The following is a 27,346-nucleotide window of genomic DNA, read 5'->3' on the forward strand; positions in this document are numbered from 1 at the left end:
GGATAGAAACAAAACTTATGGTTCTTTTGCATTGGAGTTTTGTTTTATAATTTTACTCAACAGGGAAAACTAAATCCATTTTTGTTCAAGCATGCTATCAAACTTTAATTTGATTATTTGTATTTTACCTTAGAAAGCAATAAGCAGTAGTCAGCTTGTCTTGTCATTTTCTGTCAGGGCGTTGAGAACAATGCTTTATTTGTGAAAAATTCATTGATTAAAATCTTACATATTCATTGTACAAATGCTAGGATTAAAAAACAAAAATAAAACTATTTTATAACTAATCATGGAAACCTCATAACTTACATTTAAACAACATGCATCTTTTTGTTTAAATAATTGTGTGATAGTAGCTTGTTCAAGATATACACAGGTATGTTGTTTATTTGGACAATGCTTACTTTGCTTTCAATTAGCTTGTCAAGCCCACATTAGAATTAAGTGAAACACCACTGTCACTCTTCCTATGGTGATGGCAGTAACATCATTGTCTACATCATAAACAGTATATGGTCTTTGTTACAGTTTTTTATTTGCATATATTTCCTAAACCCCCTGATAGATTATATCCATACTGGGGATGAATCAGTACGAAGCTAACAGTGTGTGACCTTGACCCCAAGGTCAAAAAGAGATAGCAAGCATATCAAAGAATTACTCAGTGAGATACATCTACAATTCACCCTGAGATACTTGTTCTCCCTGTTTACCTTGTATTCAGGTTCACAATTATAAAATATTTGTGTTAAGGCTTGGTTAAAGTTTTTTCATTTGCTTATATTTCCTGAATCCAGCATAGATCTTCTTCATACCTGGGATATATCATAATGAAGCTAATACCAGTCAGTAATTTGTATGCTTACTACTTTGACCTAGAAGCCCTGGTCTCAGTCATGGAATCTTTGCATTGCTGTTTTTGTTCAGGTTTTTTCTTTTGATTAAGATTCCTTAACCGCTTGATGGATTTTGGTCATACATTGGATAACTCATTATGAAGTTAAGACAATTCATTCAGTCACATGCATGCCTACCACTTTGAACTTGGGGTCTAGTTGTCAGTCCTGAAAACTTTGCAGTGTGGTTTTGGTTAAAACATTTCATTTGCTCATACTCCTTATTCCCTTGATTAATTTTTATCATACATGAGGAGAATAATTATGAAGCTAAGACAGTTCACTCAGCTACATGTACTCTTGCCCGTTTGATCTTGGGGCCAAGGTCATGGTCATAGAAAATATGCCTTAAGGTTACTGTTATAGTTTTGTAATTTCCTTATGTTTTTTATTTCCATTATTCCTTGTTGAATTTTGTTCATAATTTTAGGTGAATCGTTATGAAGCTAAGACAGTTAAATCTTTGATATGCTTGCTATATCTTTTTGACCTTGGGGTCAAGGTCACACATTTTACGCCAATGCTTTTCATTATGGGCTTGACATACAGGTTATGCCATCTTTTTTATATAAAAATAAAGTTAATATTGTTAAATTTTATCTTCAGACGAGAGCTGGAACGACTTGTAGCTCAGATTCGCCAGCTAGAGGATGCACGTCAAGAGAAGGAAGAAGAAATGTGGGTGATGCATGATCAACACAAGCAAGATATTGAGGAAAAGAAACAACATCTTGCTCGCCTGATCAAGGAAAACCAGTGTGCTCGAGAACAAGCTGAAGAAGAACTTAAACAAGCCAGAGAGAACTTAAAGAGAGAAAAGGAAACATGTATGTTGCCTTTTAAAACCTGTTTGAAAGTGTGTGGGGTGCTTATGCATTGAAGCCTCCCTAAACTGACTCTCTAAGCCAGCCTTCTGCACAGGTTGGCCAGATATTTTGGTCTCACTAAGGCTGTTTTAATACTGATCAAAATTCAGTGTACTTTGCTTTTGTTTAAAATGACCACAGTTCATGGTCCTGATGGTGTTCAGTTTTGGGAAGTTTCAGTGTACAAGTTTTTTGAAAGACAAATCCATTATCTTGGGTGTTTCAGTGAAACCAGCATTAAATATTTTTATTGTAATTGAATGCATCACCCTTTCCAAGCTTTCATAAATTTATAGATGGATAATCTCTTACATCTCATTAAATGTGATACAGTACATTTTGAAAAACCTTGGTAGTCAAATGTGAACCATTACCTTCCATGTACATTCTACTATTGTGGTTCCTTGTACCCTCTCTTGTGAGGTCTTTTACCCCACCTGTTTTGAAAAGATGGTTTTTTTTAAAAAAAACTATTGAGGAAAACATAAGGGTAAAAATTCACTACATAGGTACAGGATATTTTGATTTTTCGTCAGGGGTAGGACTCTCATGAAAATGTAGTACAGGTGGGGATAAGAGAGGGACCAATGTAATATATTGATAGTAATGTCAAGAAAAATAACTTAAAGTAATTTCTTCAATTATACCCAAGACTATGCAAGTAGTACATCCAAGAGTTAATAGGTATCCTATTGAAACATAACTTGCATGAGTGTTCAAGAAATTCAAAGTTTAGATGGTGAAACAAAAATGTTAAGGATTGATCAAATCCATATGGGCATGTAAAATTCTTTAATATTTGCACACCCATAAATGCCTGTTGTTAAATTTCATTTCACATGAACCACATTGTTTATTCTGCATGTTCCAGAGATATGAAAAATGAAATGTAATTTAGTGGATACAACTTTTTTTTTTGTTCTTAAAGTTGAGTGGATTTTAGTCAGAAAAGGATTTTTAAAATTTTGGGCAATCATAACTTTGCTGGATTACAATCCACATATATGTGTAGTTTGACAGCTTTTCTGTAGTGTGGTGCTTCAAACAGGGACTCATTTCAGTAGAAAATAGTAATAACAAGACCGCGCTTAAATATTTTCTCTGAGAATGTTTTATGAATTTCTTAAAATCAATTATTTATTGAAAAATAACTGGAAGAAAAGACTTAAAACATTTAGTTCGTACTACAAGTATTTATTGGGATTTGGGTATTTACTTATAATCATAAAAGGAACATTATCAATATCTCTTAATTTTTCTTCATCCTTTGCTATCCTTATAATGTACTGTGTTATTAGAACCCACTGAGCCGTCAGTATTCATTCTTTGTTAGCCTGTTTCAAGCCACCAACATTCATCCTTTGTTATCACTACCCTTTAATGTCCGTTGTTATACAAATCCACCACGCCATCAGTATTCATTCTTTGTTATCTGTTTATTGCACCATTCTATTTTTACCCTCCAATCACTGAACCCTCCAAGCCACTAACATTCATCCTTTGTTATCCATATAATATGCTGTTATTCAAACCTACCAAGCCATCAATATTCAACCTTTGTTATCCTTTAAATGTACCATGTTATCAGAACCATCCAAGCAACTTGAATTCATCCTTGATTATCCTATTTAATGTACCATGGTATTATAATCCAGTCCACCAGTATTCATCTTTTGTTATCCTTTTAATGTACCATATTATCAGAATGCTCCCAGCCATCACTATTTGTCTTTTGTTAACCTTTCAGTGTACCATATCATCCGAACTGTCCAATCCATTAGTATTCATCCTTCATTCTCCTGTTTAATGTGTCATACTATTGGAATTGACCAATCCTCCAGTGTTCATCCATTGTTATCCATTTTAATCCGTTGTTATCCAGTTTAATTTACCATATTATCATAGCCATCTAATCCACCATCCTTATCATAACCACCCAAGCCAACAATATTCATCCTTTGTTATCCTTTTAATATCAGAACTGTCCAAGCCACCACTATTCATCCTTATCATATTAATGTAATGTTATCCAAACCCTCCAGTCCACCAATATTCATCCTTTGTTATCCTATTTAATGGACCATGCTATCAGCACCCTCCAATCCATCAGCAGACTAGCCAATCCTTACAGTTGGGTTATGAAAATGTCCCTTAAGATACGAATTTATGGAATAAAAGTAAAAGCTATAGAAAAATTATTGTTTCTGAAAGATCTGGATAATTGGTTCATCCATGTTTTATTTGAATCATGTTTCATATTAAAATTAGTGGAGTTAGTCAGGGAACCAGACTAACTTTGTAGCAGTATCTCATATGCTTTAAACTACATTTATTTTGTCATGTGAAGCATTTTCATGATCAAAATTTTGATTATAGAATGTTTTTGCATCCAGCAAACAATGTGTATTGAAGACAAAAGGGAAAATTAGCCTCTTAAACAGTGTTAAAAATCAGAAAAAGAAAAAGGAATATTCAGATTCTTGTGAATAAAAGCAGGAAGGATACAGTTATGTTTGGTGGACGTCACATGTCAAATTGATTATATCTCATGATGGGAGATATGATTGTTATCATGTGAAATGGAAAAATATTCCAAGAATTATGTCAAGTTGAGAGATAGCAATAAGCCATTGAGCTGCATAGGTTTGGAACTGAAGTTTGTACAACTGTACTGGTGGTAAATAAGGTAGACATGTACTTTATAAACTTTTCAGTTGAACATAATGTTTGCCATTGCTGCATGTTTTGAAAACCAAAGTTTTAAATACATTTTTCAGCTTTACAATAGCAGTTTATAATATTTTGTTTCACCTTACTGAAAACTGGTCATACCTAGAGAGAAAAAAAATCAACTGCCTTTCTAACATAGTCTCGTCAGGGTTGGCAGGTTTGCATCAGTATTCATCCATTGTTATCAAGTTTAATATAACCTGTTATTAGAAGTATCCAAGCCACCAGTATTCTCAATACTTTGATTATTTCAGGGGATTGTGTTGATGATGGAATTTGGAATGTTTAGGGTCTGATGATGAGAATAATACAATTTTTATAATTAATGAAGTTATGCAGCTAGATGCATATGCTAAAAGACGGGAAAAATTTCTAGACCATTTATATAGAAACTGTGTGCTATAGAAATCAGTGTTTAACAGAGTACATGTGCAAAATGATACTTAAAAACAAACTTGTATTCATATAATATAATTCAGCTGGACTGGAGGGGAAATGTTGCCATTATATAAATGAAGAATCAGTGCACTGGAATATTATTGGTCCCTTGGCAGGATTTGATTTTTGTTTTGAAATTTTTTAACAGAATGATATGCATAATTTTTCACTAGTGAAATGCAATAAAATTTCACCTTATAAAAAATGACCACTCAGTTATTAGGAGCTAAAGGGTTTTCTTTCTGGGTAATAATTATGTTCTGTTTTTAGATTACAAGCAAATACAAGCAGAGATGGAGAGGCTGAAGAGGTTGGAACAAAAGGAGCATAGAGAGCTAGCTGTTCAAACTGAGGCTCATCAGTGTACTACTTCAACCTCGTTCGACATGGAGGTTGAGACCTTTAGTGATAATGTTGATGCTGCAACTGATCCCTCTGCATCGGCTCGTGTTAGAAAGAAATCCGTATCAGACAGGATGAAAGAGCTAGAGCAAGAAGAGCTAAAGAGAAAGATGTCAGATCGTGAGATAGAAATATGTCTGGCAGAACAGCAGGAGGATATTGAGGATGATTTTCTGCAAAAAGAGGAACAGCTTCGATTGAAAATCCGGAAAATGGAGGAAATGGAGGAGGAATACAAAAGACTGAGTGTCTTACGACTGAAGGAGATTTCTAATCAGGTACACAATCAGGCCAAACAACCTTGTTATAAAATGCTGAATTTTCATCCATAAGGCATATTGTGAGGAGATTTTAAACCAGTGTATTTATTTTTATTTCATTTGTTAGAGTTAACTGCAAAGACATGCAAGAAGCACTGAATTTTTTCACCAGTATGAAAACCATTCTTGACTTTATCACTTGAAGCACTTTTCATCATAATGTAATTAGTATTTCAATTTCTCATTTAAACAAAGCAAGATTCCATATCACATTAATATTGAACATATTTGTGGTGAGACAATATTTAGTTGAGACAGCTTCTCGTTACTCCACTGTCACAACTCTTTCTTGTAAATTATCTTAGTATTATTGATGAAGAACAAAAAGAACTATCACTGCTGTGACTCATCAATAATTCCAGTAATTTGGAGTTTTAATGATGCAAGAGATAACATGTTGTGTCAGAGTAAAATCTTGTTTAGTGCTGTTGCTTCAGTGAACGTATAATTCATATTATGGAAACAGAGGTGAGTAAGGATTCACTGTTATATATATTACACCACTTCCCGGATAATATTCAGTTTTATTTTTTTCCACTGTAGAACGAGAAGTTGCAAGAACTCCACAAACAGTCTGCCATGCTTGAAGTATACATTGAGGAGAAACAGGACCTGATAAATGTGGGATCCCATGCTCCAAGGCCTCTGCGCAGTGCCCGAAGCGAAATGTTTCTAACTGACCCTAATCTGATAGAGCCCAAATTTTCCCGCAATGAACTTCAGTGTGGGAGTGAGGGAGACCTAGCAATTGCTTCTTCTGTGGACTTTTCTGTTCCCTATGGTGCTGACTTACAACCAATGAATTCTGTATTAAGTGAAAGTATGGATTCCTCTATAACAAGTCAAAGTATGGAATCGCTTATAATGAGTCAAACTTCTGACTCACCAGACATAAGTTCAGTGTTGTCAAAAGATTTTATGGAAAGAGGTGCAAAACCAAAGAAACCATTAGCCAAAAGTTCCCTCAAGAAAGGTGACAAACAAAAGAATCCTGTTGACAGGGGCTGTGAGCACAGTGGCACCAAACCAAAGAAACGTTTGAAGATGGATCATATGGAGAAAAATGCTGGACCTAAGATACCATCAGATAAGAATTTAAAATCGGTAAGCTCTGTAGATGAGGCTTTGAAAACTGATGACTCATTGAGGTCAAGTGCAGCCAAAGATGTCATCAGCAGGCTGTATCAGCCTCCCCCACCAAAATTCAAATACATTCCAAAAATGAAAGAGGATAAAAAGAGGGAGCCTGTGCCACAATCAAGGTTCCATCAAGATTCCCCACAAAGATTCATTACTTACAAGGACAATAATTCACAGGAATCATCTAAAAAACCTTTGTCCCACAAAGAAAGCCCAATCCAAGATTCCCTTCAAGTTGTGTCACAAAGAAGAACTCCTTTCAAGGAATCTCCTCAGCAAACTTCTCTCCAAAAACCAAAGTCTAAGGAGGGCTTGCCACATCCATCCAGAGCTGGAAAGACATCTGGAATTAGCAGCAGAAGTGATACATCAAAAAGTGGAGATATTAAACAGCATCAAAAAAGAAGTCAAGAACCCAGTGATTTCAAAAAAGTACCAAATATACCTGGGCCTCAGAGTAATACACAATCCATGGACCTAACATGTGATCTTGCTGTAGAATCTTCTGGTAGGGTTTCTGGGAGAAGCAGATCCCAACTCTTGCCAAGAATGACACCAAGCAAACTTATTCATTTTCCAAGTGCTTCCAGCTTAGCTATTGTTCCAGAGGCTGTAAATGAGGCTGGAGAAGAAACTGACATGTTAAATCAATCATCCAGGTCAGAATTTGCAGCATGTGTTGTAAAACGCAGAAATAAAGGCAGAAGAAAAAACAACGAAGATGAATTCAGGAGACATTCTGAACCAGTTGGAGAAAAGCTGGCCAATGCATTGGAACGTTATAAGAGAGAAATAGAGCAGGGTTTGGATATGCATAGAGAATTAAAAGCAAAGAAGAGTATGTCTGAAATCAATTCAGATGAAATCATGAATGAATCCATGTCTTCAGTTGTGGATGATACTGAAATAAGTGCCTTTGTATCAGACAGTGTTACTGGCAGGCCCACTGAGAGCAGCAACATATTCACTCCACCTCAAATTATTGTGACAGATGAAAGTGATGACAGTTCCACTGTTGAAAATGTACCTGAAAATTTAAAGTATCAGATGGGAACACAACAGCAAGCCACAATGGAAGCAGCTTCTGTATGTAGTGAATTATCATTGACTAATTTAGAGTCACATGGTGCAGATGAAGAGGAGATTAGAAATCTGACTTTGGGTGACTCAGGCATCAGCCTTATGGACCCTGTTCCAGTTGATGGGCAGCATGAAACTCGTACATCATCAGCACTGTCTCCTGATTATATAGAGCTATTCAGGCAAGATAGAAATTTGCATGGACAAAATCTCCGTTCACAAGAAATGGATACTCAGGGTGTTTGTAAGCCTGGGTTAAAGAGAGAACATCATGATACAAAGTTAAGTGAACCTCTTTCTCTTCCAACAAAGATATCCAAAACAGATACATCAAATTTTTCACAGCCATTCTTGTTTGCTGTAGAAGATTTCACTCAAAATCTTGCCATTTCCAACAATGTAGAAGCAAGATCTGATCTTAAATCTCTTGATTATGAGGCAAAACAGAACATGAAAAAGACGGATGCTTTGTTTAATGCTGTGTCTCACTCGGATGAGGAGGTGTTCTCTGATGATTCTTTGAATGAATGTGGTAGGAAGAAGAAAGGTCAGAGAGAGGCAGAACCTGGTGATTATGATTTGTATGATTCCTTGGAATCTAGTGGAGAATCTGACAGTTTAGAGGGTGAGACAGCTGGAAAGGTCGGCATGCTTATGGTTGAAACTGGAATCAGTGGAATTGACAGTGCACTGGATCCTGAGTACAATATTAATATCCAGATGGATCATATAAACTTTGTAGTTGAACATGAACAGGAATCTCAAGATGAATTTAGATCTCACGAAGGAGGGTGTGCATGGCAATGGGATATTCCTCCTTTACTGAATAAACCTGCTGCGGTTGATTTGTCAACAGAGCCTGATATTCCTTATTCATCAGAAGAACAAAATTCCAAGGAGTTCACATATCCAGTATATGGGGGCATTTCAACTGAAAGTGGTGATAGAAAATCTCAGGATGTTTCAACCACTGATGGAAAATTCTCCGTTCAGTTTCTTAACAAAGACCTCTCTCAGTTGCCTTTACTGGAAGAGTCTGAGTCAGATATTACAGACATTGGTAGCAAAAGTGAAGAGATTAAAGATGAGTTGGTATCAGTGGATAGTACAGAACATGTTTCAGACAACAGTAATGGATTATTTCCATCAAGTGCTATAACTGAAAAGACTGTGGATACATTTCCTGAGGCTACAAAAGCTTTTTCAGAGAATACTAATTCTGATGTGGGTAGACAGCATGGCTCCTATGAGGAGAAAAGTACAAACATGATGACACCTGGAAGAGAGGACTCTTGTCATGAGTCTGGACCAGATTCATCTGCCATGTCAGAGCTGACTATTATAGGTAATCAGGATGACTATACTCTTCCATTGGCACAGTCACTTGATACAGTCTGCCCAACTGAAAGCTTTGGGAGTAAATTTGCTGATGATGCTTCTGAAGCAGGCATACAGGTATTTACACAAGAAACTGATGGTCACAGGGAGCTACTTGAAAAATGGATTACACAAGAGCAATCAGTCTTAGAATCAAAGTTGGCATCATCAATGATGACATCAGAACTTAGAGCAGAAGAGGCATTTAAAGTACCTGACACAAAACCATCAATCAGTGATTCAGTAGTAAATTCAGCAGATCATAAAAGGGATACGGACAAGCATGAAATTATGGCAGCTGATTTTGGATCAGGGTCTCTACCTTTTTCGATTATAGAAGAACATGCACACAAAGCGGAACACCCTTGCTTTGGTAGCATAACTTCCACTGAAGTATATCAACCTTATGAACTAACAGATGGCAGTAGACTTACTTCAGCAACAAACTTTGTGGACAGTCATTCTTCAGAAGTAGATGAAAGTCCAAGAATAAGTGAAAGAGAAGAAGCAGCTGCAATGAATTTGAATGAGAGAAATATGCAGGTAGAACCAATACAAAGTGCCATTAAGTCTTCAGCTGACTGGGATAGTTCAACAGAATTCATTGTAATTCAACCTGAAGATAATGAAATGACTTCATTACCATTTTCAGAATCATATAAAGATGAAAGTGACACAATAGATGTAAATAGTGATATAATAGATTTATCTCCAGACTTGTTGGAAAATGACTATGTACAAAAACAGAACATGGAACAACTACCATTAATGTCTGATGTAGTACTGCATAGCTCAAATGTGGATGTTTCTGCAAGGCACGTTACAGGCTGTGATAATTTAGGTAAGGTTTGCAAGATACACACACACAATGATCATGTGCAATCCATGCAAGAAGATATTGTAGGTTCCACTTCAGTTTCTACTGATTCTCACCCAAAAAGACTACTGCATGAAAATTTGCCAGCTTACATTCCACCATTAAGCAGTATTGGTAATGATTTGGCGTCATTGCCCACAGAGACTGCACAAGACAAATCAGTGAATGAAAATAACATGGGACCATCTATGCCCATGAAACTTGTTCCACCTGTTACCAACACTGACATAACTGGAGAGCAACAAGAGGACCACACTTCTTCAGACTCCTTCAAACAAGACCAAAATATTTGCAGCAAATTCAGAGAAGGAGATTCAAACCAGAAAGGTTTTGCTGAACAAACCCAAATTGGGGAGAGACTATATGCTGCAGAATGTTCATCAAATTTGGAAATTTTGCCATGTTTATTAGAAGACCAAGCAATGGAAGTGCCAGACATCTCATCAGCAACTGGAGTTCCCAAAGTTAATGAGCCTCCATCAGTAGACACTGGGTCTGAGCAGAAAGAACACAATGCTGACAAAAGACATGGAGTTAATCAAGCAACAGATAGAGACATGGATGAGTTAAGGCCAGTAGTCAAGGATGACATTAAAGGTTTCTCTGATGACAGTGTTGGAAGAAATCAAAAGAGTTTGTATGATGGGTATTTATCAGATAGCAGAGTGCAGGGTAGACCTGATGTCCCTTCATTTGAAAAATTGCAACCAATGGATAGGCATCGTTCCTTGCTGGATAGTGGTTTTATTGATCACTATGATTCCCCATCCCAAGACACTGACACAGACAGTCCAGAGCACAGAGCATCAGTGCAGGTTGCTGTGCAGGAAATTGACATGAAAGAAGAAACCGAGGGTAGTAATTTTGAAGGTAAAGAAAATAATAAAGGATCTGCTGAAGAAAATCTGAATGTATCAGACCATAGAGCATCAGGAAAAGATCTGAATGGAGAAGAGTCATCCATGGTTAGATCTAATGCTACTGCAGAACAATCTGAAACAACCTCTACTGCAGAACAATCTGTATCAACCTCTGCTGCAGAACTGTCTGGATCAACCTCTACTGCAGAACTATCAGGATCAACCTCTACTGCAGAACTATCTGGATCAACCTCTACTACAGAACTGTCCAGATCAACCACTACTGCAGAACAATCGGGATCAACCTCTACTGCAGAACTGTCTGGATCAACCTCTACTGCAGAACTATCTGTATCAATCTTTACTGCAGAACTATCTGGATCAACCTTTACTACAGAACTATCTGGATCAACCTCTACTACAGAACTATCTGGATCAACCTCTACTACATTACTATCTGGATCAACCTCTACTGCAGAACTATCTGGATCAACCTTTACTATAGAACCATCTGGATCAACCTTTACTACAGAACTAGCTGGATCAACCTCTACTGCAGAACTATCTGATGTCTCGGGCAAAGAAGTATCTGAAACTGGATCATCAAAATCAAATGTAGATATTGGAGATTATGGTGATACAGATGAAATGAAATCAAATGATAGGTTTACACAAGGTGACACTGAGCAAATTAGTGAGGAGTCAGCTGTTTACAGTTTTGCTAAGCCAAATATCCATGGAACAAAAATGAAAGAGGATGCATCAAAGGAGGATATATTTTCACAGGCAGCAGATAATGATGGAGACAAATTGCAAGACACATATCAGCAGAATGTTCTCTTAAAGAGATTTGATAATCCAAACTCAAATATATCTTTGTATGCACTGTCTCAGCATCATCCTAATACAGAGGACCTAGATCTTGCCAGCATTTTTATAACTGAAACTTCTTGTCCAGATGTTCTTATTGAAAATAATTATTCAGAAAGAGAAATATCCTTGGACAACTCCAGTCGTATGGCTGCCGAGGCTATAGAATGTAATGCTAACACAACTGTTGATTTACCCATGGACAGAACTGAAAAAGTGGATATCAACCAAGATGAAAATAACTGTACGGTAGCAAATAATAATATCATCCAAGTGGAAGAACCAACAAAAATAAATGACCAGCCAATGCTTGAGGCAGTTTCCTCAGACGATTTGGGAGTTATATCTCCTGATGCAGACACACATGAAGAGACATTGCATGGAACCCCATCAACTGAGCAGGAGGAGAACCTTGTGAACACCTTGGATCAGAACCTTGTATCTCAGCAACTTCACAGTTTTGAAGGAACAATGCCAACTTCTGGCTCTTCAGAAGAGATACCAGAAGATCTGCAAGTCAACATAGCTGATATGGACTATGTGCCAATGTTGGAGACCGAATTGTCAGAGCCACTTAAACAATCACAGTCACCACTGATGCCTCCAGAAACACGAAGTCTGGGTGTTGGTACTGGTCAGGACTTGCTGGACATCAAGGTAGCAGGAGACATGGGAGAAGATGGACACAGCCAGTGTTCTAATGATTCTCTTCTTGATCCGCATGAAGAGCTTCAGGTCTTGCAGGAAGAACTCGAGACTCTCATACAAAAGTAAGTAATTGTTTTAGCATTTTTCAGTTATGGATGTAGGAATTCACAGCTTAAATTGATTGATGAGATTACCTAGCTTTGATGGAAATTTGAATAACCAGAAAACCCTACAAGTAACAAAGGATCCTGGCACATATAAAAATCTGGTGTTTAAACTTAGAAACTCACTCATAGCTGGAACAAAAATGATTGCTTTTTCTGCTGCACTTACTAGACTAATAAATAGCAAGGATAGCAGAACTACAAAACCAGTACGATATATTGTTAGGTATAAGACCTACTTTTTCTCTTGAAGTGAATCATTGTGGAAAATATTTAAAAAATCTGACATGAATTCAACCAGAGTACTCCTTGATCGAAACAAATTATATACTGTAGTATCATCAGTTTTCGTGGTTTTCATTATTGCCCCGAACCATAAATTTAAATCCCCAGCAAAAAATGAGCCACATAGGATGATGCCCCCTCCCATTTTCTTAGTGTTTCATTCCTAGAGATTAACACAGCTACTAGTATTTGACAAAGCAAGGTCAATACTGTAATCTGGTAATTAAATATTAGATTTTACATGTGTTTGTTTTATTTTTTATTCTAACCTTTTGAGACAAGAATTATAAATCATTTTATATTGTTTCAATTCACACGTTCAAAACGGTATCCGATAGCTGTAATTTTACACTCACTGCCTTCAATCACTATGTGAGGTAAGTAAGGCTAGAGAGAAAAAAGAAACAAAGCATAAGGTATTCAAACGATAGTAACACTGAAAGTTAAAGGAAAAAAATAATACAGAATAACAGAATAGGAAAATTAAATTTAATACTTATTCAAATCGATCCTACATTCGAATTCAACTGTTGTTGAAATGTTTAAATCCTTCTGAAAGCAATTTCATTTCATCCGTGCATTTTTAACCCAAAAGAACAACAGTCCTGTAAAATACTATAACTATTTCTTGAAACACTATTATTAATGAAACACTGTTTATACACACTAATTACAGCAGAGTATTAAAGCTCATGCTTCACATATTTTTGGACAAAGCCACTGTATCAACATCGTGTCAGTCAAGTCTCATGGTACTCACAAATGCTTCTCAGGTAATAATCCCCAAATTGCTGAATTAAACAAGCCTAGCTTTCTCAAACCACTGATAATTAGGTCCAATCTTTCACTCTTTGTTGCATGAGCTGCAATTATCCATTCAGCTTGAATTGGCTTTATTAATGAGGTTGCAAGGTTTACTAATACTGTGCACTGATCGTCACCAGTAACATCTTTTTCGGTAATGGCATCCATGACCTGTTTAGCATACAACTCATGGAAGTGCGACTTTAATTCTTCTTTGTACTGTTTATTTACTGTCAAGTCTAGTGGTTGAAGTCGGTCTGTACAAGAGGAAGGTACATACATTAGCTGCCTGGTAAGCAAGTGCCTATGATGTGTTTGCAGCTTCTAACAGGTTAGGAAGTCCAGGAATCGAAGGGAGGGGTCTAAGTTGAATTTTACCACTCTTAAGCCACCGTGTTAATGCCATGATCATCAGAAAGTACTGATGGTGCAACTTGATGCACAGTGGTTTAAATAAGAGATCATTCATATGTACTTTAATAACTGATTGGCCTAGTGTCATTGGCTGTGTCTGCTTCCTTTGATGTTGAGCACTCAAAACATGGCGAAAGTGATTAATCTTGACAGGTGTTTTTTTTTGAGCACATAGACATAGGAGTATTGTTTTAGTGTTGTTGGCTGCATCTTCTTTGACTGATGTTATTCACTTGGTCGAAAACACTGTGTAAATATTGAACTTGCCAGGTCTTTTAATTGTGCTCATACAGGTGGTAGTATTGCTTTAAACATTAAAGTGACTGCCGTTTGCGTTGGCATAGTTTTATTCTTTTGTATTCTTTATTTTGGGTATTTGTAGAGGTTGAACCATGAAATTAAATACCTACTAATATGCAAACTGTGACAGGCAAAACCACAAATTTAAGTACTCATGAAAATGCCTTTTTTTAATACAAAACCATGAAAATTGAGCCCAAGAAAATAAATGATACTACAGTATTTAGATTACTTTCATGTACAGCTTATAATTCAGAACACTTTCATTGTGAATACCTTTATAATACCTCGCTCTTAAACAGTGAAATTTTGCATTACCTGCTACTGTTGCATTGATTTCCTTTTCCTTGGACTCAGTCCCCAGTCCAAGCTAATTAATCCCTCCACCAATAAGTAATGCAGAGCCAGAATGGGAAAAAAAAATAACATGATCCCAGTGTGACTTCTAAGTCACAGCCAAGATACCAAATAACATCCTCATTTTTTCCTTGAATGAAATATGTACTAAACAAGTCCTATATTGCTTATCAAAATTTGCCTTCATTTTCATTTTTAAACTTATTTTATTATTCACCTAACTTTCTGTATTGATTGAGTGACTGTCTTCTCAGTCGTTGCTGTACTGAATGCTGTTTGTGTTCTTTTTTCAAATTTTTGTTTTGGGGGGGATGATTTGTCTAGCTATGCCTCATTACCTGTATCCCCCTTTATTGTTCCAGTGCTAGGGTAGGTATTGTCTACCATTGCTTGGTTCCAGATCTTTTGTTGTGCATGAATTTTGTTCTTTCAGTGTTTGTAATGTCACAAAGTGTGGGCAAGTGTGGAGACAAGAAGGGCCAACGAGACACTCACACCACCTGCTGGATATTCACACATGAATGGTTCTCCGGTTTCTTGTCTTTGGTCTGGAGAGGTTCAAAGGGGCAAGATTTCACCAGACCAAGGAAGGGATGAGCTGTCCCATCTTCAACACTTTGGGCACCAATTTCAGCCTCCAGCTGTCAAGTTCATTTGCTGAATTGGCCCCTTAAGCACCCCTTTTCTCTTCACACACATAGACACACATACACACACACACACACACACACACACACACACAGACTGAGCATAAGGTCTATACTTTCATGACAGTGGCCTTATGTGCAGATCTATTTTTGGTATGTGTGGCTTCATTGAAGCTTAAATGAGGCTGCCAGTTTCATTTCCTGGAACATCCTCGCCTATCATAGACCAATGCTACCTCAATTAAGTGAAGAGGTATACACCCATCTGGAAAGGGTGCAGTCAAGAGGGTGGAAAATGACCAGACTTGTGCCTTCTATTCTCAGTTCTTTATTGTGTTGCAAAAAATATAAACATTTCTGTTCATAATCAACCTATCTGCCTTGAGCAGATTTCTTAAAGAAGAATGCTTCAGGATGGATTCATCTGTTCAGGTAAGGAACACAATAAGGCTTTGCAACTGAGTGGTCTCCATCAATCTTCAACATATGTATCTTCACATCTTCATCTTCCCTCCACACAGTAAATGCCTCTGGTTTTATCTTGACCAGGAGGTATTTAAATTTCTAACTCTTTCAGTTTACCTCGTTTCTGCCCACCAGACCTTTTACAGGGTGATAGAGTTAGTAGCAGCCTACTCTAGGTTATTATGGATCCCCATCCTTCAGTATTTAAGTGATTGGTTGATGCACAGTGTTATCAAGAATCTCTTTGGCCAATGGTGACCCATTACAGTCTTATCAGCTCTCATTCTTTCTCAGGCTTTCAAATATGTAGGGATGAATTTTGACCAAATCATGTCCTTCATATGGATTTTCTGGCCAAGACCTCATCAGCTGGTCTTTATCTCTGTCTCCAAGGGACACTGAACTCAGCTGCAGCCTTGGTTACCCATAAGGAGCAGATTTGCACCCTCTTCAGTTCCCTCTTCAGACAGACAGAAGACCACACAAAGACCTGCAAACAGCTCAGATCATTTCCACCACTAGTGGCCACATTGGGGCAGGTATTTGACTGGATTTCCATTTCACACTCCCAAACCCCTCTCCTTTCTGTACACCGGTGGTTGCCATGGACAACACATTAATATTAGCACACCTCAGGCATCACAGAGGTACACAAAACGGTGACATGCTCAGTTGCATGTAAGTCTAGAATCTCTTCCAAATATCATACTCTGAGGAAATTACTATTAGGCCACAATATTAGAGGCAAGAAAAGTATCAGAATATCTTAGTTGACAGTCTGTCCAGAGGGTGTCATGCAGTCAGTAGCAGTCACTTTTCCAGCTGTGGGAAGACCCTGGTGGACTTGCTTGAATGAAATTGAACATTAAGCTCCCCTTTTTATGTTTCCCCAGTAACAGATTAGAAGGCCTGGGAAGTAGATGCTTTCAGTCTAAACAGGTGCTTCTCCAGATCAGGATATCCAATGCTACACTCATCCTGGTAGCCCTGTGTCACCAGTGGTCATGGTTCATTGATCTACTCAACATTTTGTTTGACAAGCCCAGGATAACTACATGACCTTTTGGTAGATAAGCTCAGGAAATTTCATTTGAGGAGGGACTTGCTGTCACAGCCTGAATTCGCCACCATCATGCATGGTTGATCAGAAGTGATCAGTATGCTAGGATAGGTTTTCAAGCAAGGTCACCAGCTGCATCATCTATGCTCTGGTGCTATCAACTTTCAGGGTTTTTGATGCAAATTGGAGAATCTTGTGTATTGGAGTAGGAAACACATTGATCTTACCTGTCTCCCTTTGAGTGCAGTAGCAGATTTTCTTCACTTTCTTTTCAAGGAAAGAGAATTGTTTGGTGTACACTGTTAGGGCAGCTCATTCTAATATTCTTAAGTTCTCTAGGGGTTCCACCATTGAGTAAGACCAGCTATTTTGAATTTCAGAGACTGGTATCTCACTTGCTAATGCCTAGATGGAATCTTCCATGTATTTTTTGAACATTGTCAAAACCCCTCTTCATCAACCCTTGAATGAAGCTTCCTTTGAGAACCTTACCCTTAAGACTCTATAGCGAGAGAAAGAGTGTCATTCATGTCATGGCAGTAGAAAAGGGTTGTTTATGATTCAGTGACGATTATCACTTAGTTTTTCTTTGCCAACCTGGGTTTCTGTGTAGGAATCAGCTACCTTCATTTGCTACACTTGTTCAGATTCTCAGTCCCAGTCATGGTCGGGGCTAAAGTTAATGTTACAATTGCAAAGATTCCCTTCTCCCACCCCACTCTGATGTCCTGTATTCTAGGTCCAGGCCAAAAGAGGATGGTATTCCAAATGTTGGCTTTGACTAAGAGTCAGCCTGGGATCATGCTCTTTTAAATTCTGGCCCTCCTATTCTAATTGAAGGAAGGATTAATTGGCTTGGAATGGAGACTTAGTGTAAAAGTAGTAGGTAAGTATTTGATAATTAAATTAGTTTTACCCATCAACCGCACCCAAAAAAGACGTGTTTCATCAAAACTACTTTAAATTAATCAGTTCTGTATGAGTGGCATCAGTTTTCAGATATACAGGAAAAAAAACATTCTCTCCTTTGGCATAGCTCCCTTTTTACCCGTTTCATTTGAAAACTTGTTTAAAATTACAATGCTTCTTTATCTGATATGAACTATTTACAGTTTGGTAGGTATTTTTAATACAGGAGAAAATCAAAGTACCTTTCTTCAGAATAAAAATTATCCTTTGCAGGTATTTCTTTATATTCCATTAGAGCAGATGTACCATTCTGAAAGAAATTAAATAGAGAGGCAACCATTCATGACTATTTGTAACAATATAGGCTTTACTTTAATGTGTGCTCAGTTACCACAGGTGTCTGTTTTGTCTTGTACACAGCAGTGTTAATTTGCTTTTCTGGTGAGAGTAAATGAAAATACATAGTGCTACTTGGAGTTGAATATTCTTTGTGTGGTGCTTGAAGCATTGACCTAGTTTCAATCCTTGTTATATTTAAATAAAGATTTGTACAACAGAAACTTTGTAAATCTAATTATAGCTTTTTTCATAACAGATTAATTTTCATGCACCATTTGTTGCCATAATACATTATTCATGTTAAGTAGACCGATACATAAGACAGACATATGTATCACATGTTTAAACTTACAACAAAAAATAATTGCCTGTAAGACTTGGGGTCTCTTCTAATCAGGAAAGTGTGAGAGTTGTCAGGATTGATCCAATCTCTCATACTCTAGTGGCTGATAAATTTCTCCTTAATGATTATAATGCATTGTTATTAAAGAAAGAAGTTTTATGAGAATAAAAAAGAATTTGATTTTAGAAATGAATGTATATACTCACCTGTAAGTGGAATTAAGCTGCAGGCAGCAAAGATCCTAATCTGCTGTAGTATAATGTGCCTGTTGATCAGGGTCTATGTTGTTTGTTCTACTGATTACTCCTAACAAACTGTACAGACCCAGATTTGCTGGCACATCATGCTATGACACAGTGGCATCACTGGGTCTGTGCAGTTTGCAGTTGGACTCCGAGTATAAGCAAGTACATATGGTAAAAAAATTTCTGTTCATTGTCATTAATCAGGATAGCTACATACATGTATTACTATATATACAAATATTCCAATCAAATTTAATTTGTGTATTGCCTAATCATGCTGACAAGGCTTTTTGTTAAAAGAAAAAACTTAAATGTTTCTAAAATTAAAACAAAATTGTAATTGCATGAACATATGAAGTTATCTATATATGTATCAGTTGCCATTGCTTAATTGTGCTTACAATGTTTTTACCAAACAGTTCAAACAATGACAATACAATGAAAATGTTAATCTGACACCCATTATGGCCACCACATCAGCCATCTTGAATGTCTTATTACCCATCCTTTTTGATGGAAAGCCATATTAAAATTGAGTTTTCACCAGAAGACTATTCTTATGATATAATAGTTGGTACTTAATGAAAATGGTGCTAATCTCACATCCAGTTGGGCCACCATTCCAGCCATCTTCACCATCTTGTTATTGCTATTCCTCTTAAATCAAAAGTCATATTGACATGTGATTTTCACCAAAGAGCTATTTATGATTTTTTTTGGTTCATCATGAAAATGGTGCCAATCTGACTTTAAATATGAATGCCACAATTAACATATTGAAAGTTTTGCCATTGATTCTCTTGAAAGGATGGTCATATCAACATGGAGATTTCACAAAAAGTCTTGTAATATGGTGTCTAGTTCATCCTAGATGAAAATGGTGTAGATTTTACATCCAGTATGCCTGCAACAGTGACCAATTTCAAAATGTTATATCACTTGAGAATATTAGAGATTGTTTCAACACTGAGCAGTTAAACAGAAGACATGGTCTTATCTTGAATTCCAAGACATTTTTTTAAACAATAAAACATCAATTCCATTGAGGGACTTGTGTTCTAAATTTTGCTAATTAACACAGTTTTTGTATAAAAAGTCAAAGTCCAAGTCCAGCATAGTTCAAAAATGGCTTTAACATGCAGTCAGGTGATTGACACAGGGTCGGCCTTAGATCATTTGGACCAATTTGACCCAGTTGGGCCCAGCTCTCACATGGAACCTGCACATGAGTAATTTTTAAAAATATATCTGTAGAGAGAAAGTAATTTTAAAGCAATGGAAGAAAATGTTAAGCTCAGTATCATCTAATACTTGTTTAAAAGTTTATTTCCAAATGCCATGTTAACAGGGGCCCCCCACCAAAATGATCCAAATCAGGCATTGCATTTGCTGAGGTTGCAGCTGATTGGCATATGCATTCCAATTTTGCTGCTAAAGTTTATTTACCTACCTTAAATGACTTTTTCACAATCTTGCTAACATGCTTGAGCTGACCAAAAGGACACGTCCAAAGACTGTAAACAGAGAGGACCAAACAAACCTTGCTGCAAAATATCCATCTGTTTTGTGTAATTATGCCCCCATTGTGAGATTGTATATTGTTTGATGCTCTCCATCCTTTCAAAGGTGCATCTGGTATGTAGGATCAGGTGTTAGGGCCTTGTTCTTGTAATCTTGTGGATGCAAGTTCAATACTACCCAGGATAGCTGCCTCAGAGTGTCCTTGGGAAAGCAATTAGCTTTACATTTTGTAAGCATGGTGTAGCCAAAAACGTAATATTAAAACCAAAGGACTTGGGAAAGGCACTTAGCTTCCATTTCCTGGGCATGATGTAGCTAATAATGTCTTGAAAGTACATGTACCATTAAAAACCAATGCATCCAACCTGAATTTGTTTTAGAAGTGGTACCATAAAAGCTATTGAACTTAGAGATTTTTAGCTTTTTACCATGTTATAAATGTGTGATTTCGATTACATTTTCTCATCAGTATTGACATTTTTAATGTTTGTTAAAGTTTTAGGAACTTGCTTAACTGTAGCTTATATTGAGAAAACATTGTTTGCATGATTAAGCAAAGAACACATGAGGTAGATAAGTGCAATTTAGTATTTAATTTGTTCATATGTTGCTGACCATATTCAGTTATCAGTTAATTACATTTTTCAATTTTTTTTAAATTTTGGACCAGGTATCTCATGGTAAAACCTCATTGTTTTAATTATGTCAAAACCAAATGAATTGCTGAAGATTTAGAATGCATGTTTGTATACATATATGTATCTAATCTAATTCAATTTTTATCCCATATTTTATTTTTCTATCTTTGAATTTTTGTTAGTTATACGGTTTTAGTCCTCATTGGGTGCATACCAATACAAATCTAGTTTAATCAAACATTCAATTCCTTCACTTACAAATGCAAATCTGTATCCTATACTAAAAATTTAAACAGAATACTTTCTTTAGCTGATGATGTGCAAATATTATGGTTTGGATGTAAAATAAGGATTCATAAATTATTACTGAAAGTGCCTGTATGTTTGTATATGTATGGGCATCATTTGAATTCCATTAGGAATGTTAAATAAGTTTAAACGGTATGATTAATCATTATAAAATAATCGGAATAAAATTATTTGACATTCTTCTTCATTCTAAGGTGTTACAAATTTACCAAATTGTTTGAATGTAAATATAGAAGTTATCTTGAATTGACACAGCTGCTTTTATTACTGATTGTTTCATAATAGATTAATTAATTACTGCTGACTGTTTCAGTATAGATAAATTAATTATTATTGTGTGTTTCATAATATATTAATTATTGCTGATTGTTTCATAACAGATTAATTATTACTGATTATTTCAGTATAGATTAATTAATTATTACTGATTGTTTCAATATAGAATAATAATTACTGATCACTTTATAATATATGAATTATTACTGATTGTTTCATAATAGATTAATTAATTATTACTCATTGTTTCATAATAGATTGATTAATTATTACTGATTGTTTCATAATAGATTAATTAATTATTATTGATTGTTTCATAATAGATTAATTAATTATTATTAATTGTTTCATAATAGATTAATTCAATGTTTCGTACCAGTAGTATTTGGAATTCTCATCTGGACTTTATGAAATAAAATATTAATACCATTTTTTCCAAAAATTTTTTGGCATGAGGCAAAATGATGCTCTTATCATGTTTACAAAACTTTCAATTAATTTCTTTTTATTTTGATTGTTTGAACATTAACCTTGGGCTTTAATTATATCTGTCCATACATTTCCTAGCCATGAATACACAAAGAACACACAAGTATACGAGTTTTATGACCCTGTTTAATCAACCCAATTTTTTAAAAGGTTGTAAAGACCATCAGTGATAGTAATCACACAGAGTGGTTTGATCTAGTACAACTAACAAAACTAATTGCTAAGAATTGAATGGCAGATAACAGATGGGCCTGGGCACATAGTTTTTGTGATTACACTTGCACCATGGAGAACTCTTACAATGATCCTCACCCTGAACCAAGATAAATACTTGTACCAGGACTCATTTAAATGAGATTGTATAGACCTACTGAAAACAAGCTTACATAGGTTGGTCCCAGCAGTGTGACAAACTGGCAGTTGTTTTCACCAGTTAAAGATATATTTTGGCTCTATACACAGTGCTAAATGGGCCATATATCTGGCATTGGATTAATATATTTTGTGATGTGGCATTGAAGCTAAACAAGGAATGGCAGAGAAGTAACTAAGATGTATCCATTAAAGGGTGAGTTAATGTGAATTTTTAATTTATTCTGCAGTTCCTGTTTTTAATTTTTGAATGCATGAAATTTGATTTGACAGTCATACTTTACTCTTAAGAGCCCATGTTTAATAAATAGTCGTTAACTTAATGAGGTGTATAGAGGTACCATGTCAACTCCCTTAAAACTCACGCCAGCTTTAAACAACACAGACCCCAATCTTCCATTGCATAATACGCCAGCAAATCAAGGATTACTCCTAACAGTCTGCAGACTCGGATCTGCCAGCCCATTATGCAGTAGCAGGTCAAGGTCTGTGTTTGTTATGCTGATTACTCCTAACAATCTGCAGACTCAGATCTGCCAGCCCATTATGCAGTAGCAGATCTAGGTCTATTCAGCTTGTATGTGGATCCAACAACTGTTCAGTTGGCATACTGAGATATTTCATGCCAAGTCATACTGAAGACTTATAAAATTGGTACTAACAGCTGCCTCGCTTGGCACTCAGCATTAAGAGGTTAGTGTTAGGATTGGTCGGCCTGGTGTCGGGATAATGTAACTGGGTGGAACATGATGCAACATGTATGCAGCATGATGCCCCTGTGCTAGGAGTCATAGTGGCTGAGGGGTTAGTGTGCTGTATTCTTGACTAGAAAGATGCAGGTTCAAATCCTAAAGTGGAACCAACCCAGGACAGCAGCCATTGTGTGTCCTTGAACAAGGCACTAACTTCAATTGCATCAGCACTGAAGAACCTACTTGTATTGCTGTGCCACAAAACACCAAGCCAAACCAGCAGATTGTGTATTTTGCAAATGTCTATTTTTTTTTTTATTCATCTGTTGCTATATAAAAAAGTGCTCTTAAAGTCTGATTTAAATAGATACCATCAGACAAGAATTTACATTGGCTTGACAGGTGTGTGCATTAAATATCAGTTGATCCATTTAAAAAATAAGCAATTTTTGTGTTATTAAATGAATTCCTGGTACAAGTCACAAATCTATGTCTATATGATCATTTAAACTGCAGTATATAAGCATATGTATGTTGAGTTTGCTATTCATTTGCTTGACAGACCACATTATGTAAGTGCAACTTTGGCATTTTTCTCATTCTTGTATATGACAAAAATTATAGACTGGTTTCATATAACCTTGTGCATTTATGGTCTCATTTTTGTAAAGTTATGCCTGTCATAAGGATAGCGGGTTTTTTTACCCATTTTTCAATAGGTGTTTACATGTACTGTTAGATAATTGCAGTTTAAAATGCAAAAAGTATTTGAAAAGTTTATTGATCAGTCTTAATAATATAGATTAATGATATTCCATTATGTTCATATACTTCTGCCGTGTTATGCATGTTTAAATTTTATAATAGATTCCGGTCTCATTTGAAGAGTGAAATTTTATCTGTGCACAGAATAATGCAAAAAGGCATGTGAGGTATTGCCCCTTTTGACTTAGGAATTTGCCTCTGTATAGGATTCTCAGATTTGTCAAATTAGGCCATATTAGTTACAGGGAGCATATGTGTCCTCTTGACACATATTTAGTTGTTCATTCTGGGTACTTTTGGACAATTGTCAAACCTTATTGATACTTTTCAGTTGATTAGAACAAAAGTGTTCTTATGTGAACATAATGTCACAAATATCAGAAGCATCAGCCTAAGTAGATTTTACAAAAATATTGGAAGCCATGTGCATGCCATTATAAACATCCAACCATCTTCCCACCTAAGTAACACCTGTGTTAAATGTAAGCAGCCACTTCAGGTATGTAGAAAATGTATACAGGTTAATGCTGACACTTCAGGTATGTAGAAAATTTATACAGTTTAACACCGACTTGCGTGATTTTCAAATTAGTTTGATTTTCAAATATGGATTCATAAATGGCCAAAATGAATGGTATTAAAGTTAATTGTATTTTTAACTGAAACTAAAAGTCATTGTAACCAAAATTTCAAGTTAATTATTCTGAGTTATGCAATTACTCTTGGGAGTCAGTCAGGTGTTAGCTGTATCTGAAAACAAGTGACTGCTTACAGAGGGTGAATTTTCAGAAACATTTGGTTGTTCAGAACTTTGAACATGTTACTCTTCAAGTCAGGTGATAGCTGGTTGAAGATAGTCTCTAAGTGTACTCTGTTATGAATGCTGAATCCTGTTCTAGGTCTTCCTTTTTCAAGAAACGGAATAATTTACACTGCATCCACCCATTACAGTCACCGCCCTTAAACTGCTTTCTCTTATTTCCAGCTAATATCTGGCTTGGGAACAGAAACTAACTATATTGCAAAGCAATTTCACCTTACGAATTGATAATGGTTGTTTGTCTGTCCATGTGGTTGTCCATCTGGCATCAGCGTTTAGGCCATTTACTCTTACATAGTTGATCACAGAGTCACTCAAGTTGGTATTTAGATGTGTCATGTGGATTATTCCCCTTCTAGATGAAAATTAGATAGCTGTGACATATATTAAAGTCCATTGATTTTGGGTAGCCTCTGCATTTTGCTTTTTTTAATCATGCACTGTTATGGATGGAGTCGCATAAAACAGTACATGTAATTGTCTGAAGAATTCTACTGCCATTATTTAAACAAGGTTACTGTGTCATATTTTTCATGGTTCATTGATTTTTGTTTACTTTTGATTTGTGTTTAGCAGTGTATCCCCTTGAGGTTGCAAGATTGAGAGTCAAAAATACTCTTGGTGTCAGAACTTGGGGTCAGATGGAGTAAACAACAAACCTTAGTGTCAAAACTGGGGGTCATATAAAATATTTTGGGGTCTCTGATGTACAAATGAGGTAAGGGGAAACACTGGCTCAGTTTCTGTGGGTCAAAGTTGCATTCCTGTTCTTTGCTCAGAAACTGTTCGTAGAATGACAGCATTTAGATGTGTCAGTCCACCATTTGATGGAATGACAATGAATCTACAAAGATTGGTACCTCATGAATAAAAATGAATTTGCAGTATTCATGATTCACAATTGATCCATACTGCCATGGGTGGTTTTCTTGTTTTGCAATTATGGTGACCATTCCATTAACAGATGCCTATCTTAAATAATTTCATTGGTGCCAGTCAGGAGGCTTGTAAAGCTTGTAAAGTGATCAAAACTGGAGTTAGTTTAATAAACATTATCTCTGCTGTTTGAAAGAAATCATGTATCTGAACAGGCTTACATATGTGTCTTGGTGAAGGTATTGATTATTTTGCGTATTCAGCTGTGAACATACCTGTAAATGTTGATGGATTATAGACAGTAATGAGTTTTGTATCCAGTCTGAATGACAGAGGATAATATTGCTTTGCATTAATAGATGTCATATAAAACACATCATTCTTCAGGATATTAGGGAAACCATCCATTCAGCATGATATAGGTATAGTCTAAACCTAAGTTATTCTTGCAATGGCCAAATTGTATCATCCAAAAAGAGATCAGTTTGTCTTGTCTCTGTAATACCAGTAATATATACTTACTCCATCGTTGCAGTTCAGATATGGAACTTGTTTCCTATAAAATTTAGAAATAGTAGTTTATTACACAATTTCATGGGCCTACCTAAACTGAGAAAAAGAAATTAGTGAAACCTAATCAGGACACAAAACTCTGGGAACCAAAATATCATTTTGATTTAAAAGGTTTTCATTATACAGATGGGTTTTATCATAGACGTGAAAAAATATCTTTTCTAAGTACTTGTGTATTGAGAGGAGTCCCAGGTAGCAGAGTATTGTAAAGTACTTGTGTGTTGAGAGGAGTACCAGGTAGCAGAGTGGTGTAAGGTACTTGTGTGTTGAGAGGAGTACCAGGTAGCAGAGTGGTGTAAGGTACTTGTGTGTTGAGAGGGGTCCCAGGTAGCAGAGTGGTGTAAAGTACTTGTGGTTGAGAGGAGTCCCAGGTAGCAGAGTGGTGTAAGGTACTTGTGTGTTGAGAGGAGTACCAGGTAGCAGAGTGGTGTAAGGTACTTGTGTGTTGAGAGGGGTCCCAGGTAGCAGAGTGGTATGAGGTACTTGTGTGTTGAGAGGAGTCCCAGGTAGCAGAGTGGTGTAAAGTACTTGTGTGTTGAGAGGAGTACCAGATAGCAGAGTGGTGTAAGGGACTTGTGTGTTGAGAGGAGTCCCAGGTAGCAGAGTGGTGTAAAGTACTTGTGTGTTGAGAGGAGTCCCAGGTAGCAGATTGGTGTAAAGTACTTGTGTGTTGAGAGGAATACCAGGTAGCAGAGTGGTGTAAGGTACTTGTGTGTTGAGAGGGGTCCCAGGTAGCAGAGTGGTGTAAGGTACTTGTGTGTTGAGAGGGGTCCCAGATAGCAGAGTGGTGTAAGGTACTTGTGTGTTGAGAGTGGTCCTAGGTAGCAGAGTGGTATAAGGTACTTGTGTGTTGAGTGGGGTCCCAGGTAGCAGAGTGGTGTAAGGTGCTTGCATTTGTTGATTACTCACATCTGTCTGCTAGGGTTCAAGTCGTGACTCAGCCATTGTGTGTATGTGAGCAACCTTGCCAGTAGCTGGCTGTGGGGGGGGGGGGTCACTGGTTCTTCCTGGTGTCCTTCTGAGTTCTTCCTCCACCAGAATATACTGGCCTATCATGTACTGAAAAATGGTATTAAACACTCAAATGCATGTGACAAGAGAGAGACATTCAGAGAAAGAGAGATTATATATTGTATAGTTTGAAATGTTCGGTCCTAACTTGGTTAAACCATTGCCACA

General features: G+C 36.5%; 1 protein-coding gene across 1 annotated transcript in view; it reads left to right on the forward strand.

Moving 5' to 3' along the window:
• LOC149805455 (uncharacterized) overlaps nt 1-27,346 on the forward strand; it is a 270,060-nt gene that overhangs the window by 187,997 nt on the left and 54,717 nt on the right. Inside the window, exons 25-27 of the mRNA XM_089934230.1 lie at nt 1,503-1,723; nt 5,201-5,610; nt 6,196-12,626. Of these exons, the coding sequence (XP_089790356.1) occupies nt 1,503-1,723; nt 5,201-5,610; nt 6,196-12,626 (7,062 nt within the window). The remainder of the gene's footprint in view (nt 1-1,502; nt 1,724-5,200; nt 5,611-6,195; nt 12,627-27,346) is intronic.

This window comes from Sinohyriopsis cumingii, chromosome 2 (assembly GCF_028554795.1).
Source record: "Sinohyriopsis cumingii isolate HCF-2022 chromosome 2, ASM2855479v2, whole genome shotgun sequence".
Classification (NCBI taxonomy): domain Eukaryota; kingdom Metazoa; phylum Mollusca; class Bivalvia; order Unionida; family Unionidae; genus Sinohyriopsis; species Sinohyriopsis cumingii.